The sequence below is a fragment of the Delphinus delphis genome, chromosome 10 (assembly GCF_949987515.2).
Source record: "Delphinus delphis chromosome 10, mDelDel1.2, whole genome shotgun sequence".
NCBI lineage: Eukaryota > Metazoa > Chordata > Mammalia > Artiodactyla > Delphinidae > Delphinus > Delphinus delphis.
In genome coordinates, this window is record NC_082692.2 from 92,650,963 (window position 1) to 92,665,762 (window position 14,800).

Consider the following 14,800-nt stretch of genomic DNA (forward strand, 5'->3'; position numbering starts at 1 on the left):
ACACCATAAAGGATGCACCGTTTAGGCCTTCAGGATTAGCTCCTTCCATTAGTGGTGGATGTTGGCAGACTGAGGGATATAGATATGGATTCCTTTCCCTCATTTTAAAATAGGTCTGGCCGTACTTTGAGGTTTTAGGCAAAGAGGTCTCTGGATACACTTGTGATGGCCATTACCTGCCCGATTCTGGTCGCTCTCTATCAGAGATCTTTAGAGCTCTGTGTATATTTCTAAGCCTTTTTGTCTCATGCAATAACACCCCTGGGTGGGGTTCCTGTTTGTGAGTCTGGGAGGCCCAAGTCCGGAACCTGACAAATTCCTGTCCTCTCTCAGTGGGGAGGCAGAGTTGAGTCGGGGTCTCTCCCACCCCTGCTGAGGGGTCTCTCCCACGAGGTAGGGGAGTCCCCTTCAGACAGTGCCATCTCGCCCTGGCAGAAAATGACTTTTCCAACCATCTATATCCCGTTGGCTCTGTTTCTTTTTCTGTTCATAAGATCCTTTTCTTTTGGTCACTGGCAGTGCCAGCCAGTGCCAGAACTAGACGCGGTGGGTGTCATGGTGAGACGAGGCAGTGTCATCCCAGCCCTCACGGGCCTCACAGTGTAGAAAAGAACAGTTCCTGTCACTTACTGACCGTTCCCTGTGTGCTCTTTCTGTCCCCTCTCACAACCGCCTTTGAGGCGGACGAACTCTGCAAATCACCACTGGCCAGGTGGAGCCTGGTGAGGCAGGTCACCTGCCCGGAGTCACACCGCAAGTCAGGGGCAGAGACCACGACAGTGACGCAGCTCTGTTGACTCCCGGGTCTAAGTGCTTAAGCACGGCCCTGAGCTGCCTTTCATTTGAGCCTGTGAAAAAGTCCCTGCTTCGGTGAAACCGGTATTTTACATTGCAGTCTGCATGCCTGCCTTCCCGTCCCTCACCTGTCACAGAAGGATCAGAGGGGCTCCGAGCTGCTGGTGATGCTACCTCGGCTCAGTGCACTTTGAGAAACACTGACCAGGGTCACATGAGACTGGAGTTGGACGCTTCTCGTAGGTGCTTCTGCAGGGTTTCTAAGTCACTTTCTGTGACTTCAAGTGATGCGTTCCTTTTGGTGTCAAAAGCAGTATTTAACATGTCTGTTGGGAACCACAGACAAAATACTGAAACCGTTCACGTTATTCCATAAATGAGGAAAGCCTGTGACAGGAAGGAATTGAAGAGAGACCTCTAGCAGGGAAAACCCACACGTCACGTGAAAACTCTACACCAGCAGGGCGGAAAGGCAGAGTGGGCGACTGTGGCCTAATTGAAGTTCACCCTGAGACTGGCTGAACCCGGTCCCAAGCCTGCATTCAAGTTGTGTCCTTAGCAAACTATTAACATCCCAAGATGAAAGTGTACAAAGTTCCTTAGCAGGCGGGTAAGAAAAGGAGAAATTCACATGGTCAGTAAACGTGGAAGTGTTCTAATGTCAAACAGTGACATATTGATTAAAACACGAGCGTGATCCCGTGTTGTACCTGTAATGTTGGGAAAGGTTCAGAAGCACGATCATGCCCACTTCTAGTGAGAGTGCGCTAAAATGGGCCTCGTTCTCTAACAGTGGTAAGGATGAATTGGTGCAGCCTTTCCGGAAAGCAGTGGAGTGAATATTGTGTGTTATGTTTGACCCAACAGTTCCATTTCTGGAAACTTGCCAAAAAGAAATAACTGGACAGGTATATATTCAGGTACATGCAGAGGTGTTCATCACAGCATTACTTTTAATGATATATAATTGAAAACATCTTGACTGTTTAAAAAGGAAAAGATATTGATTGAGTAGACTGTGGTTTTTCCATACACTGGAATACTAGGTGATCATTTTTTTTTGAAACTGACATAAGGTTTATTATTTTTTTCCTCAGAAAAAATTATAACAGAAACAAAGCTTAAAAACATAATGAAGTAAAACTTTCCTTAACAAAGATCCATGGACATAAAATGAAAAAGCTCTCAGAAATCCAAATAGATCTAATTGTTCTTTTTATTAAATATAGACACAGGTGGCAGCTATATTGCCCAAATTCAAGAGACTATAAATACCTCAGGACCATATTCAAATAATCTCTAATCTAAAATGAGTGAGAGTACCAGAAGGAAGAGAGAAAAGGTATTATCCAAAAAATCAGACCACTGCTTTTTTTTTTTTTTTTTTTTTTTTTGCGGTCCACGGACCTCTCACTGTTGTGACCTCTCCCGTTGCGGAGCACAGGCTCCGGACACGCAGGCTCAGCAGCCATGGCTCACGGGCCCAGCCGCTCCGCGGCATGTGGGATCTTCCCAGACCAGGGCACGAACCCGTGTCCCCTGCATCAGCAGGCGGACTCTCAACCACTGCGCCACCAGGGAAGCCCACTGCTTATTTTTAACCAGAGCTGTGATGATAGTTATTTACTTAGATTTGAAAAAATATCTATTTTGATCACACCCTCACAGAGATTCTGAGTTCGTCAATCAGGCTATCATCCAGGCAGGTACTTTAACTAGGTGATCTTTTTGACATGAAAATGTTCATGATTCTTTTTACCAAGCAAGCGGACTATATGCCAGCTTACGGTATAATATTTTTGTAAATATATGTATGCATACGTTACACTTTTTTCAATTATGTAGTAAGGTCAGAAGGAAAGAATTTGTTGAGCAAATGTCTATAGATATTGGGGTTACTAGTGATTTTTGTTTTTTCTTTGTGCTTTTTTGTGTTTTCACCATTGCACTTGTCTAATTTTCTAATTAGAAGAAAGTTTTTCCTTATCAAGTGATATATGTCCATTGTTTTAAAATCAGAAATGATAGATAAATGAAAAGGAAAAAGTTACTTGTCATTTCAGTGATTTGGGGGCTATATAATGTCTACAGTTCTTAGCCCCAGAAAACAAGTGGCGTTTGTTGTCTGAAGTTGCTCTTACTTGCTGCTTCATGGTGAGTTGCTGGAAAATATTTAACCAACATTAACAGCAACATTAGCCTTTGTACTCTTATATCGAATAAACGCCTCTTCCTTGCTCCCTTTTAAGTGTCCTCCTTTACCCGGTGCCCTTCACACTGGTCTCAGGACACAGACTGGCCTGATGGAGGCAGAGGGGCTAATTGAGCAGAAAATGAACTCAGACGTAAAATTCTAAGTTGGAAGGGACTCGGAGATGAGCTAGTTCAGTCCACTGATTTTACCAGTGCAGAAACTGAGGTCCAGAGAGGTCTCATGGCCCGATCAACAGCTTGCAACGAATTAAAAGCAGAGTCAGGATTCACACCCTTGTCCCCTGACTCACTTGGCTCTGCACAGTCATTCCCCAAAGCCACGGTGGAAGCAGGACCTTCAGGACAGGATCAGATGTCCACACAGAGGCCATATTAAAGCTAGCCCCCACCCAGGTCCAGAATGACACCATGCATCTCTTCTCTCATGGCTCTCCGCCAACCCTCCAGCCAAATATCTGAGATTGTAGTTCCTAGAAAACCAGCTACTGGTCTCCCATACCTCTAAGTACTTCCAGGGGGCCTCCATTTCTCATGAAGCCAAGCTCTTGCAAAGCGCAGGCCCCTTGGACAGAGGGCGCACCAAGATGGTGAACCCGCTGTGAACCGCAGGGGGTCTCTGCCCCAACCAGGGCCATGGGAAGGGTTTAGGCTTCCTGGCGTGTTACCACCGCCAGCGTCCCTGCTGTGTACTATGTGTGTGACCTTGGCCCAGTCTCTTCGTCCCTGCTGTGTACTATCTGTGTGACCTTGGCCCAGTCTCTTTGTCAGGAATTTAATGATAATTACCATCGATTGTGGACTTACTGGGCACATGAGTATGACTGTATGCTAAGCACTATATATACATCGTCTATTTATTCTTTACAATAAGTCTCTCTCCTCCAGTCTGCAAATGATGAAACTGAGGCTCTGAGAGGACGGGGGTAGTGCCTGGTCCTGGTGGTAGCAAGCGGTTGAGCTGAGGTTTGAACCTTTGTCCGCTCCAGAGTCCCTCTCCCTGGCCTGGCCCATTGCAGGTCAGCCAGCCCCGTATCCAGAGTGGCTGGCCCTTAATAGAAGCTCAGTGAATAATCCCTAAATGAATACCAGGCCCCTCATCCCTTTCCTCCCTTGTCCTCTGCAGCTCACTGGCACAGCCTGTATTTTCTCTATTCCCAAGACCTCTAAGCTACATGTAAACAACTTGAAATTGCTATTGTTTCCCACCCTCCTTTTTTATATTTGTTTTTCCTTATTTTTACCATCTCGGTTTTCACTGTTAAGACAGGCAAGGGTAACACGTCAAGGGTATAATGCTTTTGAGTTTCCGGAAGGGTAAATTGTTTATAAATCATTATAAAGTTGTCATTAGGGGATACTGATGTCCATCTAATATAGAGGCTTCTTAAAATGGTCCCATTGTTGTCCTTTCATTTGTTTTTAAAGCTTTTTGACTTAGTGTACAGAGAAGAGACTCTGCTTAATGTCATTAAAAGCGTCACTCGCAATGGACGGTCCATCATCTTGACGGCGGTCCTGGCTTTGATCCTGGTTTACCTGTTCTCAATAGTGGGCTACCTTTTCTTCAAGGATGACTTCATCTTGGAAGTAGATAGGCTGCCCAATGAAACCATTCTTCCAGGTGGGTTTGGGATCTTCTGAGCTTTTTTAATGTTAAAAGAGTATTTCCTGATTACAACTGAACTAAAAATGATGACTTTGGCAGTGTAGGTATCTCCCTAACACTCAGAGTGTGAACTGAATACAGGGCTTAGTTTTCACTTCATTCAAAGGGTGGTATGATGTGTCAGTGCGAAGTGTGAGTGTCCAGATGCTACGTTGAATTTATTTACTAAAGTCCTATTTTAAACTAGTACAACATTTTCATAAAACAGTTTGACCATGTATATTGAAAGTATAGGAGTATGCATCCCTCTGGCTTGGTAAATCTACCCCTAGGAATTTATCCTTTAAAAAAAAAAAATGTAGAAACAGATGTGTACGGAAGTATGTTCATTGCAGTGTGAAACTGGAAGCGATCTCAACGTAAGGGAGTGTTTCATTAGAGTGTGGTTCATCCATGGTGTGGTGACACCTGCAGATATGGTACGTCTTTATAAACCTTCATGGAAGAGTACCCAGGATATGGTAGGAAATTGCAGAAGAATAACTACAATAGGGTCTGTGTAGATTTTTATTTTTAATTAAAAAGCTCATATATGTCTTATAAAATATGGAAGAATATACCCCCAAACTGCAGTCAGTGGCTGTCTCTGGGGCACGTTTTTTTTTTTTAAAACAATGTGCACGTTTTACAGTGAGCCTATATGATTTTCATTTATAGAAAAAACAGAAGAGATTTCCTCTTTTGAGAGAGAGAGATACATATTCTTGAGTGATACCCAAGTGCCTTTTCCCTCAATTAAAATACTTGACACTAGTAAGTGAAATATTACTGGTTTTTCCTCTGGTAGCCAGGCGCCCTGAGTCCAAGGAACAAACTAGAATTGTAACTAAGCCAGGCAGCCTTTTTCTCCCTCCCAAATGCTGCATTCTTGGCATGTAACTCCAGCCTCCAAGTTGACACTAAAAATGGCATTCACTGCCAACCATCCTAGGGTTCTGAACTAAACTGATCTGGGTCTCAGATTTCCACTCCCGCTTCTCATGCAGACTTGGTATAAATCTTGCTGGAGTCTGTATGTTCAGTAGTGTTTGTCGAAGAGTTTCAGCTGTTTGTCTTCAAAGTTGGAGAGGTGCTATTTAAGTGCGATATTTCTAGTAAGCTTACAGGAATTGACATTTCTGGCTTTTTTCCCATACAGATCACCAAACGAAAGTGTAAATTGCATCTCTGCTTTGAATTTATATGCAGGCTTGTCGGGTGTTATTTATGTAAAGAATTGTTTAATCAGCCGTGAGTTGGGGACTTCAAACATTTTAACCATATGTTGCCAGATTGTTCATCATAAAATTTCCTTCTCTCTCCAGAAGCCAGTGAGAGTTTGGCAAGCGAGTTCCTGTACTCTGACGTGTGTAGGGTGGAGACTGGGGAGAACTGCTCCTCTCCGGCACCCAAAGAAGGTAGGACCTCGCAGCGTTACCATGTTAGTGCCAGGCTCCCCCCAGAGGCTTAGATGGTGCACATGACATTGGAAGCAGATGAAAGCAGACTCACTGCTCAGAAGTAAGGCCAGTAGCAAAGAGGAAGGGCTGGGAGAGAGGAGGGGGATGAAGCGGGGGAAAGAAGGCTATGTGGGAAGAAAATAGCTGCTTCATTGATTCAGCCAGTATTTACTGAGTGCCCACTATTTGCCAGGGACTGTGTTGTACTCTAAGATGGAATAAACTATAGTGGCAGGGTCGGGGCCGGGGGAGAGGGAGGTGGGCAAAGAGGTGATTACTAGAGAGGATGCTAAGTGCTGAGAGTAAGGATGGAATATAGAAGATAGGCACCCAGCCTAGTACTGGAGTAAGAGTATCACCCAGGAGGTGACAGCTGAACGAAAACAGTAGAATCTTGGGCGAAGGAGGAGGGGTCCGTATTCCTGTTGGAGGGAACAGCGTGCCTGAAGGCCTGGACATAGAATACGGCATGTTAAGGGAGATAACGATCACGAGGAAGGAGAGCAGAAGAAGTGAAGCCAGAGAGGTCAACAAAGGGCCAGATCATGAAGGGTCTTACATGTCAGGCTAAGGGGGTCAAAGCTTACTTAAAGGATGATCCAGGTTGTTGAGAGGGGAGTGATATGATGAGATAGGTGTTTTAGCAAGACCATTCTCACTGCAGCTGGAGAAAAGAACAGGGCGGTCAGCAAGTTCTTCCTCCAAAAACCAGTAAGAATGGACAGTTTCCAGTTTAAGGCGATTCATTCAGCGGACCAACTGTAAAAATGTTGCTGGATTTAGCCCTACAGCATCCCCGGTGAGGAACCTGGGCCCTGAGCTGAGAGAAGAGATGCTTATCACTCAGCGTCCTGTCAGCGCCTGTTCGGAGCTGACACTGTAGTTTAAAATCTGAAAACGATAGGGAATATTTTAGATTTAATAGAGGGCAGGGCAATTCTGGGCTTGAGAAATTAGCAAGTTTTAGTGATGAAAACAGTGATGAAAAAGAAAGCCTTGGATGCTCGATTCCTTCCTTTTATTCTTTCTGGCTCCTGTCTGTCCGCTGGTGAGGTGGCATTCGGGAATCATGATGTCCAAATCCCGGTATCTCTTTTCACTCACGTTTCAAATCTCTCCTGACTTGCCCTGTTCGCAGAGCGGGTCCCTGCAGAAGAGACGGAGCAAGATAAAGAGCACACGTGCGAGACGCTGCTGATGTGCATCGTCACAGTGCTGAGTCACGGGCTGCGGAGCGGGGGCGGAGTGGGAGATGTGCTCAGGAAGCCGTCCAAAGAGGTAGCTGCGCCCCAGGGGAAGGAAGAGCAGGGGGGCGGGGTGGGTGGTGAGAGCACCAGGCAGTGGGCTCCAGTGTAAACCGAAGACACACAGGCAGGGCTGGGAGCGGTGGTGAGGAGACGTGCGTGCAGAGCCAGCTGCTTTCCTCTCTGGTCACCGTCGAGTTGCAGCCCTGGGAGGAAGCCCCAGTGCGGAGGGGGGCAGCTTCTGCTCTCCCCTCTGTGTATTTAAGCGATTCCTTCCTTCGGGGGCCAGGTCTGGCCTGCATGAACACATTCGTAAACCCCTTAGATCCCAGGAAGCTGCTCTCGGGCACGTGCCACGTGACACTTGGAGAACTCACAGTAGACACAGCGGGCGTGAAAAGAGCGGCATTTGTGGCTCTTACACTTTGACACCCAATGTAACGTGCCGAACGAAGCACACGGCGCTGCTGGGGTTTGGGGTGGGCCAGGAGGGCTGGGACGTCTGACTTGGAGGCATCCGGTCCCCTCCTTCTGCCCTGAGCTCTGCAGACCCGAGTGCTGGGGACAGGGGGTAACCCGCTGACAGAGGTGCCTCTGTTCCAGGAGCCCCTCTTTGCTGCTCGAGTGATCTATGACCTCTTGTTCTTCTTCATGGTCATCATCATTGTCCTTAATCTGATTTTCGGGGTCATCATTGACACCTTTGCCGATCTGAGGAGCGAAAAGCAGAAGAAAGAAGAGATCTTAAAGACCACGTGCTTTATCTGCGGTGAGTGGTGGCAGCCTGGCTTGTGCCGAGGGGCTGGGGGAGCCCAGACTCTCCGTGGGAAGGGCCGCTGCCGTTCTCCAGCGTCCCTGCCCTTGGCACTGAGCGGCCCCTGATCTGTTCTGCTGGGGAGCGTCTGGAGTGCCCATGGACTTAGCGCAGCACTTGGCGGTCGGTTTTAAGCAATAAGCTTGGGCTCGCAGAAGCATCATCATACACCATTTGAAATGTATGTGTCTCAGGGTCTCATGGTTGTTGGGCTGCCAGAGCATCTCGTGTTCCCATTCTAAGTAACCAGAATGGAGATCTTGCCTCCACCTCCAGCCTGTGGATGGCTTTACTGCAGATGGTAACAGGTTTTAAGTGGAAATAGAGTCCTCTAAGAGCATACAGTGCAAATGTTCAGAGCTTGGGCTTGGGAGTCAGACCTGGTTTCTGATTAAACCTCTGCCACTTAGCTGTGTAACCATGGTATAGTTACTTCACTTCTCTGAACCTTTATTGTTCATCTGTAAAATGGGTACAATAATATGTACTTCTCTGCCTTATCTTGGGACTTAGGAGAGCTAGTTTATGAAACACGCCTAGCATAGCGCGTGCACTGTGTAGGCACTTAATGATGAGTAGTAAACTGCTACATAAGGGAGGTGCCTGGGGTGCCAGAGATATCATTTTCTGTATAACTACAAGGAAATACATGTAAATGCAGATTCATCATGTAGGAATCTGGGAGCTGAGTAGTCATTTCAAGATTGTTCATAATGTAGTTACTAAATACATAAATTTCCTACTGGTGCGTCTACTCAAAGAATGATCATTTTTCCATTTAAAAACTTAAGAGCTTAGATTTTTGTCCCCTTAAAACCATTTAAAACTTCTCCTTTTGACAGAATTCCAGTTACAGAAGTCATAAGAATAGTACAGAGAATTTCTATATACTCTTTCCTCCAGTTTGTCACATGTTAAAGTTTTCCTTCATTTTCTATATTCACACACACACTATTTTTCTGAACAGTTTGAGAGTGGCTGGCACAATGCCCCTTTATCCCTATTTTAATACTATATATTTCCTAAAGATAGGACCCTTCTCTTATATATACGCAATATAATTATCAAAATTGGGAAGTTAACAAGGATGTAATACTCTTACTTAATCTACAGATCCTAGTCAGAGTTCACACTTTATGCCTATAATGTCCTTTATAGCAAATGATAGTCCCAGGTCATGTGTTGAATTCAGTCCATTGACATTTTTGAAGAATATAAAAGTTAGTTATCTTGTAGAATGTCCCTTGGTTTGGGATTTTCTGATGTTTCCTCATGGTAAGATTGAGATTATGCATTTTTTTATAGGAACATCAAAGAAATGCTGTATTCTCCTCAGTGCCTCATATCAGGAGGTACATGCTGCCAGTTCATCTTATGACTGGTTGTATTAACTCTGATCCCTTGGTTAAGCTGGTAATTGCCCTGTTTCTCCACTGAAGTTACTTTTCTGCTCTTTGTAATTGAGAACCATTATATGAGGAGATACTTTGAGGCAACGTAAATATCCCATTATTTCTCAAATTAAATGTTAACGCACCAGTTTTTGCATCCAGTTTTTTCCTGAGTCTGTGATTGTGATGTTTGCCAAATGATGATCTTCTTCCTTTACTGTTTTTTCTACATTTGTTAATTGGTTTTTTACTTTAAGAAATAACTTTCTCTTTTCCCTGTGTATATTTGTACTTTTGTATTTGTAACACAATGGATTTGTGTGTTTTTAGTTAATTCGATGGGTTATATAACCCTTTACTGTCATAATTTATTCTGATGCTCAGATTGCCCCAGATTTTGAGAGCCCCTTCAAAGCAGGCTTCTGTGTTTTTGCCACGTCACCATCATTTATTATGGACTTTCTTACTTTTTTAGCACCATGAGGTATTCTAGATGCAAGCTCACCTTGCATCTTCCCTGACCCAGCCCTGGTATCAGCCATTTCTCCAAAGAGCTCTGGTTCTGTTTAGTGGAGACTGGTATTTAGAAGCCAAGATCTGGTGACTGGGTGTGCTCATTCCTCTTGGTGTGTCACTGCTCCCAGGGCTAATTAGGGCACAAATCTAGAGGATACATGTATCCACAGAGTTCTCTATCTATTTCATAAACACATGAAAAAGGATGAGTTCACACCCATACCTCTAATTCCAATTCAACAATCAGAGTTTATTCTGTCTCTCTCCCTTTCTATCTTTGTGCTCCCTTCTTTGACAGTTAGATATCTGACTCCCAGCATCACCATATATTTATTTACTTGCTCAATCTAAGAATACACAGAAGCTGTTTTCAGAATTGCTCACCTATACCTCTGCAAAAGATAAACTTACCAGCTGTCATTTAAACTGTATGTCTAGTTCTTTTTGTCCTTCCCCTGTCTCCTCACAAACCTTTTAACGTGTCTCCCTTTTGGCATTTACCTGGGAGAAGGGACTTCGCATTCCCTGGTTGCCTATGTGCACGGACCTGTCACACCCATGCTCATTTAACCCACACACACTCCTGGAACCTAGATGGTGCCTTCCCATCCCCTGAGAAGGCAGCTAAGGCACGTGGAGACCAAACAGTGACTGGTCAGTGGCAGAGGTGGAACTCAAGCCCAAGTCCATCTGACCCACGGCCTGTGTTTTCCTGCTATGATGCAAAAGTGAATGCATTTGTAAGGCCAGCAGAGCCCAACTCTTTATAAAGACAGGAGTGAAACCACAGCCTCCTGGATGGATGGTTCTCTCGTGGGTTTTTCTGCCCCATGGCTGCTCACTCGGGGCTTTCTGTCTCTTTTTAGGCTTGGAAAGGGACAAGTTCGACAACAAGACTGTCACCTTTGAAGAGCACATCAAGGAGGAGCACAACATGTGGCACTACCTGTGCTTCATCGTCCTGGTGAAAGTCAAGGACTCCACAGAGTACACGGGGCCCGAGAGTTACGTGGCGGAAATGATCAAGGTGAGCGCAAAGAGCTCCTGGAGGCAGGTCACACTCTGGCCTGCCAGCCCGGCTTCAGCTCGGAGCATGGTACCGGGAGCCAGCGGGGAAGCTAACATCCAGCGTCTACTGATCCCTTACCATGGACCGGGCGCTAGTCTCTGGAACTTCGTGAGTCTTTGCAGGTGGCCTTCAGAAGCCCCAGACAGGGGGTGTCATCTCCAGGTTAAAGGAGGAAGCACTGCAGCTCAGCGAGATTAGCACACGGCCGCCCTAACCGGGGCTGGGCTTCTAACCTAGATCTCGCTCTGTAGCCCGCCTTCCCACCTCTATGTACTTGGCCTCTCTTGCTGATGATGGATCCCTTTCTGTTTTTTTCTCCTTATATAAGACCTGGTCTCTAAGCGGTATATTTTTTAAATGATCACTCGTTGTAGTTCGGCCTGGTTGGTCCGTTTGGCCTCAGCCTAGCCTTTCTGGGAGACAATTTGCTAATCATCAGGAAGGGATCACGTGATGGAGGAATCTGAGTCCCAAATTAATCTTCTTGCTGACGGGGAGCGTGACCGCCGTGGCCGCCGTGGCCCGGGAAGGGGGAAGCTGCCGCAGGTTTGCAGAGCGCTCTTCTCAGGCAGGGCTTTGTAGAGGCACCAGGCGTGTGCTCTGGGGGTTCCGGGCCAGCTGTCCTTTCATCCCTGTGGTTCTGAGCTTCACTGAAACGTTCAGGGGCGTATGGTAAAGCAACGAGGCATGGATTGTGAAGTTCAGGGAGTCTGTGATTTACACCAGCTCCCTGAGGAGAGGGGACGGTGAGCTGGGAAGAAAGACTACATGATTCACTGATCTCCTTCCTGTTGCCAAGGACTTGAGCACGCTGCCCAGGTATAAGTTATCCTAAATGAGCCTGTGTTTTTTTATGCAGTGTTTTTTTATGCAGATGTGATTTTAAAGCTTTTTATGCAAAGGAACCCCAGGTGAGGGCTGATCACTGGCGGTGGACACAGGCAGGCCAGTACTCACGGGGCCCTAGTTCTTGAGCACCCAGTTCTGAGGGGCTTTCTGGGGATGCTGTACTGTCTGTACCATGGAGGCCCTTAAGTCTAATTCTGTGCTTCTCATAATTTAATGTACACATGAGTCATCTCGAGAGCTGGTTAGAATTCAGATTCTGATTCAGCAGGCACTGGCAGAACTTGAGATTCCGCATTTCCAACAAGCTTCCAGGGGATGCCAAAGCTGCCGGTTCGTGAATCATAACCGAATAGTAAGAGTCTAACAGAGAAGACAAAACAGATACTGTTTTAAGAAATTATCATCCAAACTGGTTATGTGACTGCCGAGGAGAAGTATTCCTTCTTCTATGTGGACTTAGCTGTCTGTGTGGTCTGTGAGGCTCTTCCACGTCTCTTACTGTGTTGAATGAAGAAAACTACCCAAAGTGGGGAGCCAGGAAGAGAGAACTTTGGGGGTGAGGAGAAATAGATGGGGTTTCACCACAGAGATGACTTTTTAAAAGGTTTTAAAAGAGAGAAGGTACAGTACTTCCCTGGCGTTCCAGTGGTTAGGACTCCGCGCTTCCACTGCAGGGGGCCCGGGTTCGATCCCTGGTCGGGGAAGTAAGATCCCGCAAGCCACGTGGTGCAAACAAATTAAAAAAAAAAAGAGAAAGAAAGAAGCGTAGAGAGACCAGAGCGATCAGAGTAGGAGAAGGCAAGGAGACAAAATAACACAAAGAAGGGGTAGAGAGACGAGAGCGATCAGAGTAGGAGAAGGCAAGAGAAAAAATAACACACAGAAGGGGGAGAAAAAGACACGAGTCCCAGAATGAGGGTGATGGATGTCCTCTTTTACAGATGAAAGGGAGGCTTAAGGTTAAGTAAGCTGCCCAGGAAGAGCTCGGAAGCTGGGACGCAAGCCCGGGTTTAATGACCCAGAACTGCACTCCATGACCCCGGCATTGGGAGGACACGGGGAGAGTGCTGGCGGCTCTGGGCCAGGTGGGAGCAGGGTCTGTCCTTAGGGAGACTGGGAATTCTGGTGGTTGTCGGGTGCAGATGTTCACAGGGGAGGTTTCCGGGGTCAGGACACATGAACTGAAATGTCTTCAGGTCCTTCCTTTTCCTCCTCCTGTCGACAGTGCCAGGTTACACCGTGTTTGATCGGCATTCATGCAGACCCAAAGCTGTCTGCATTGTGTAAACCAACCTGCCTTTGCATTAAATCCTTTAACGTTTAGAAGAGGTAGCCTGTAGTTTTCACCCTCATCACACATTCCTTTCCTCCCCTTACTTCGTTTGCCTCTCTCTGAACGTGCCCTGTCTTTAAGTCTTTCGGGGGCCAGTTTTGACGTTTTCTGTTAATCACCTTGCTTTATGGTCACAGAAAACTCTGGTGCGCTTCTGGGTTTCTGTCTCGGTCACGAAGACTTAACAGGAGGCTTGTGAGCAGTCACCTGATGAGGATTAAAAGCCGGAAGTCCCCCCCGCCGGCCACCCAGCATGCTCAGAGCCCCCTGCGTTCCCTGCGCTTTCCCATCTACATCATCCTTTGTGTGAGAGCTTCTTGTCAAACAGCCTGAAAATCTGTAGCATCAAAGAATTCTTAACTCTGACTGTCCAAGTTGCTGAGGAACCAGATGTCTCGTGTGCTGGGCGAGGGCCCAGGAAGCGTTCGATCCACCAGCCGAAAGGCGATGCCATTTTGCCCACAGCGTTCCTGGCGGTGTCTCGCCCTGAAGCCACATGAATCCTTGCCGGGCAGGCTCCCTGGAGAGCCACAGTGGGCTAGGAACTGGGGGTGCCCAGCTGAGTCACTCAATGGGGGCTGGCAGCCCGAGGGCACTCAGCCGCCACGGTGGGGCAGGCTCCTTCCCCCCGCCGGCCTGCCCCGGGCATGGGCTCACTTAGTCAGATGCCACAGAGGCAGCCCCAGATGTAGCCCAGCCGGTGCGGCAGTCCTCAGTATCCCTCCTCGCGAGGCGGGCCTCTGGGAGGAGAAGCCAGGAGATGTCTCGAAGAAGCCAACTCTGGGAGGCTGCAAATACTCCAGCGTCAGGAGGGAGAAGGGCAGCTGACGAGCAGTGTCAGGGATGGAAGGAAAAGCCGGCCAGGAGTCCGTGAGGCCCTTTGGCTTATCACGTCCCAGAAGAAATGACTGAGACGGGCCCTTTGGGTTCCTCGGGAAAACCGCCTCTTGCTCCGTGGCACGAGGCGGTGGGTGTTGAGTTCTTCTTCAGCTCTCCTTCAGCCCGTTCATTCAGATCCCAGAGACGCCTAAGGAACTGGGATGTCACAGTTGCCAAAAGACGACCCTGCAGAACCAAAGGGAAGAGGCCCCGGGTGGCCGCTCGGAGGGTGGGGGAGCTTTGCAGATGCCCCGAAAACAACTGCTTGCAGATGGGGTGTCAGGGATGGCAACTAGGTTTTCATCTCAAAAACCAACTGCTTAGTAGACTCTGCCAGGGGCTCTGATGGGAGAAGGCTTCTTAGAAGCCCAAGCTGACTTTGAGAGGGCAGCTCCTGAGGCTGCAGTTCCCTGGAGAACTGGCCGACGGTCAGGGGGCCAGGACCTCTCTCTGGAAACGGAAACATCTGGAAAGAAGGAGCATTTGATGCTCTGCCTCACAGCCAAGAACTTAGCAACCGGATGTTCACCCACAAATTAGTTTTCATCTAAACATAACAGAGAATGGTTTCCCTCTCCTGATCATCCCGTT

At 47.2% G+C, this 14,800-nt stretch overlaps 1 protein-coding gene across 1 annotated transcript in view; it reads left to right on the top strand.

Moving 5' to 3' along the window:
- Window positions 1–14,800, top strand: part of ITPR1 (inositol 1,4,5-trisphosphate receptor type 1) — a 321,074-nt gene that overhangs the window by 283,851 nt on the left and 22,423 nt on the right. The window contains exons 56-60 of the mRNA XM_060022942.1: window positions 4,435–4,630; window positions 5,980–6,072; window positions 7,253–7,392; window positions 7,962–8,127; window positions 10,946–11,106. Coding sequence (XP_059878925.1) covers window positions 4,435–4,630; window positions 5,980–6,072; window positions 7,253–7,392; window positions 7,962–8,127; window positions 10,946–11,106 — 756 coding nt within the window. The remainder of the gene's footprint in view (window positions 1–4,434; window positions 4,631–5,979; window positions 6,073–7,252; window positions 7,393–7,961; window positions 8,128–10,945; window positions 11,107–14,800) is intronic.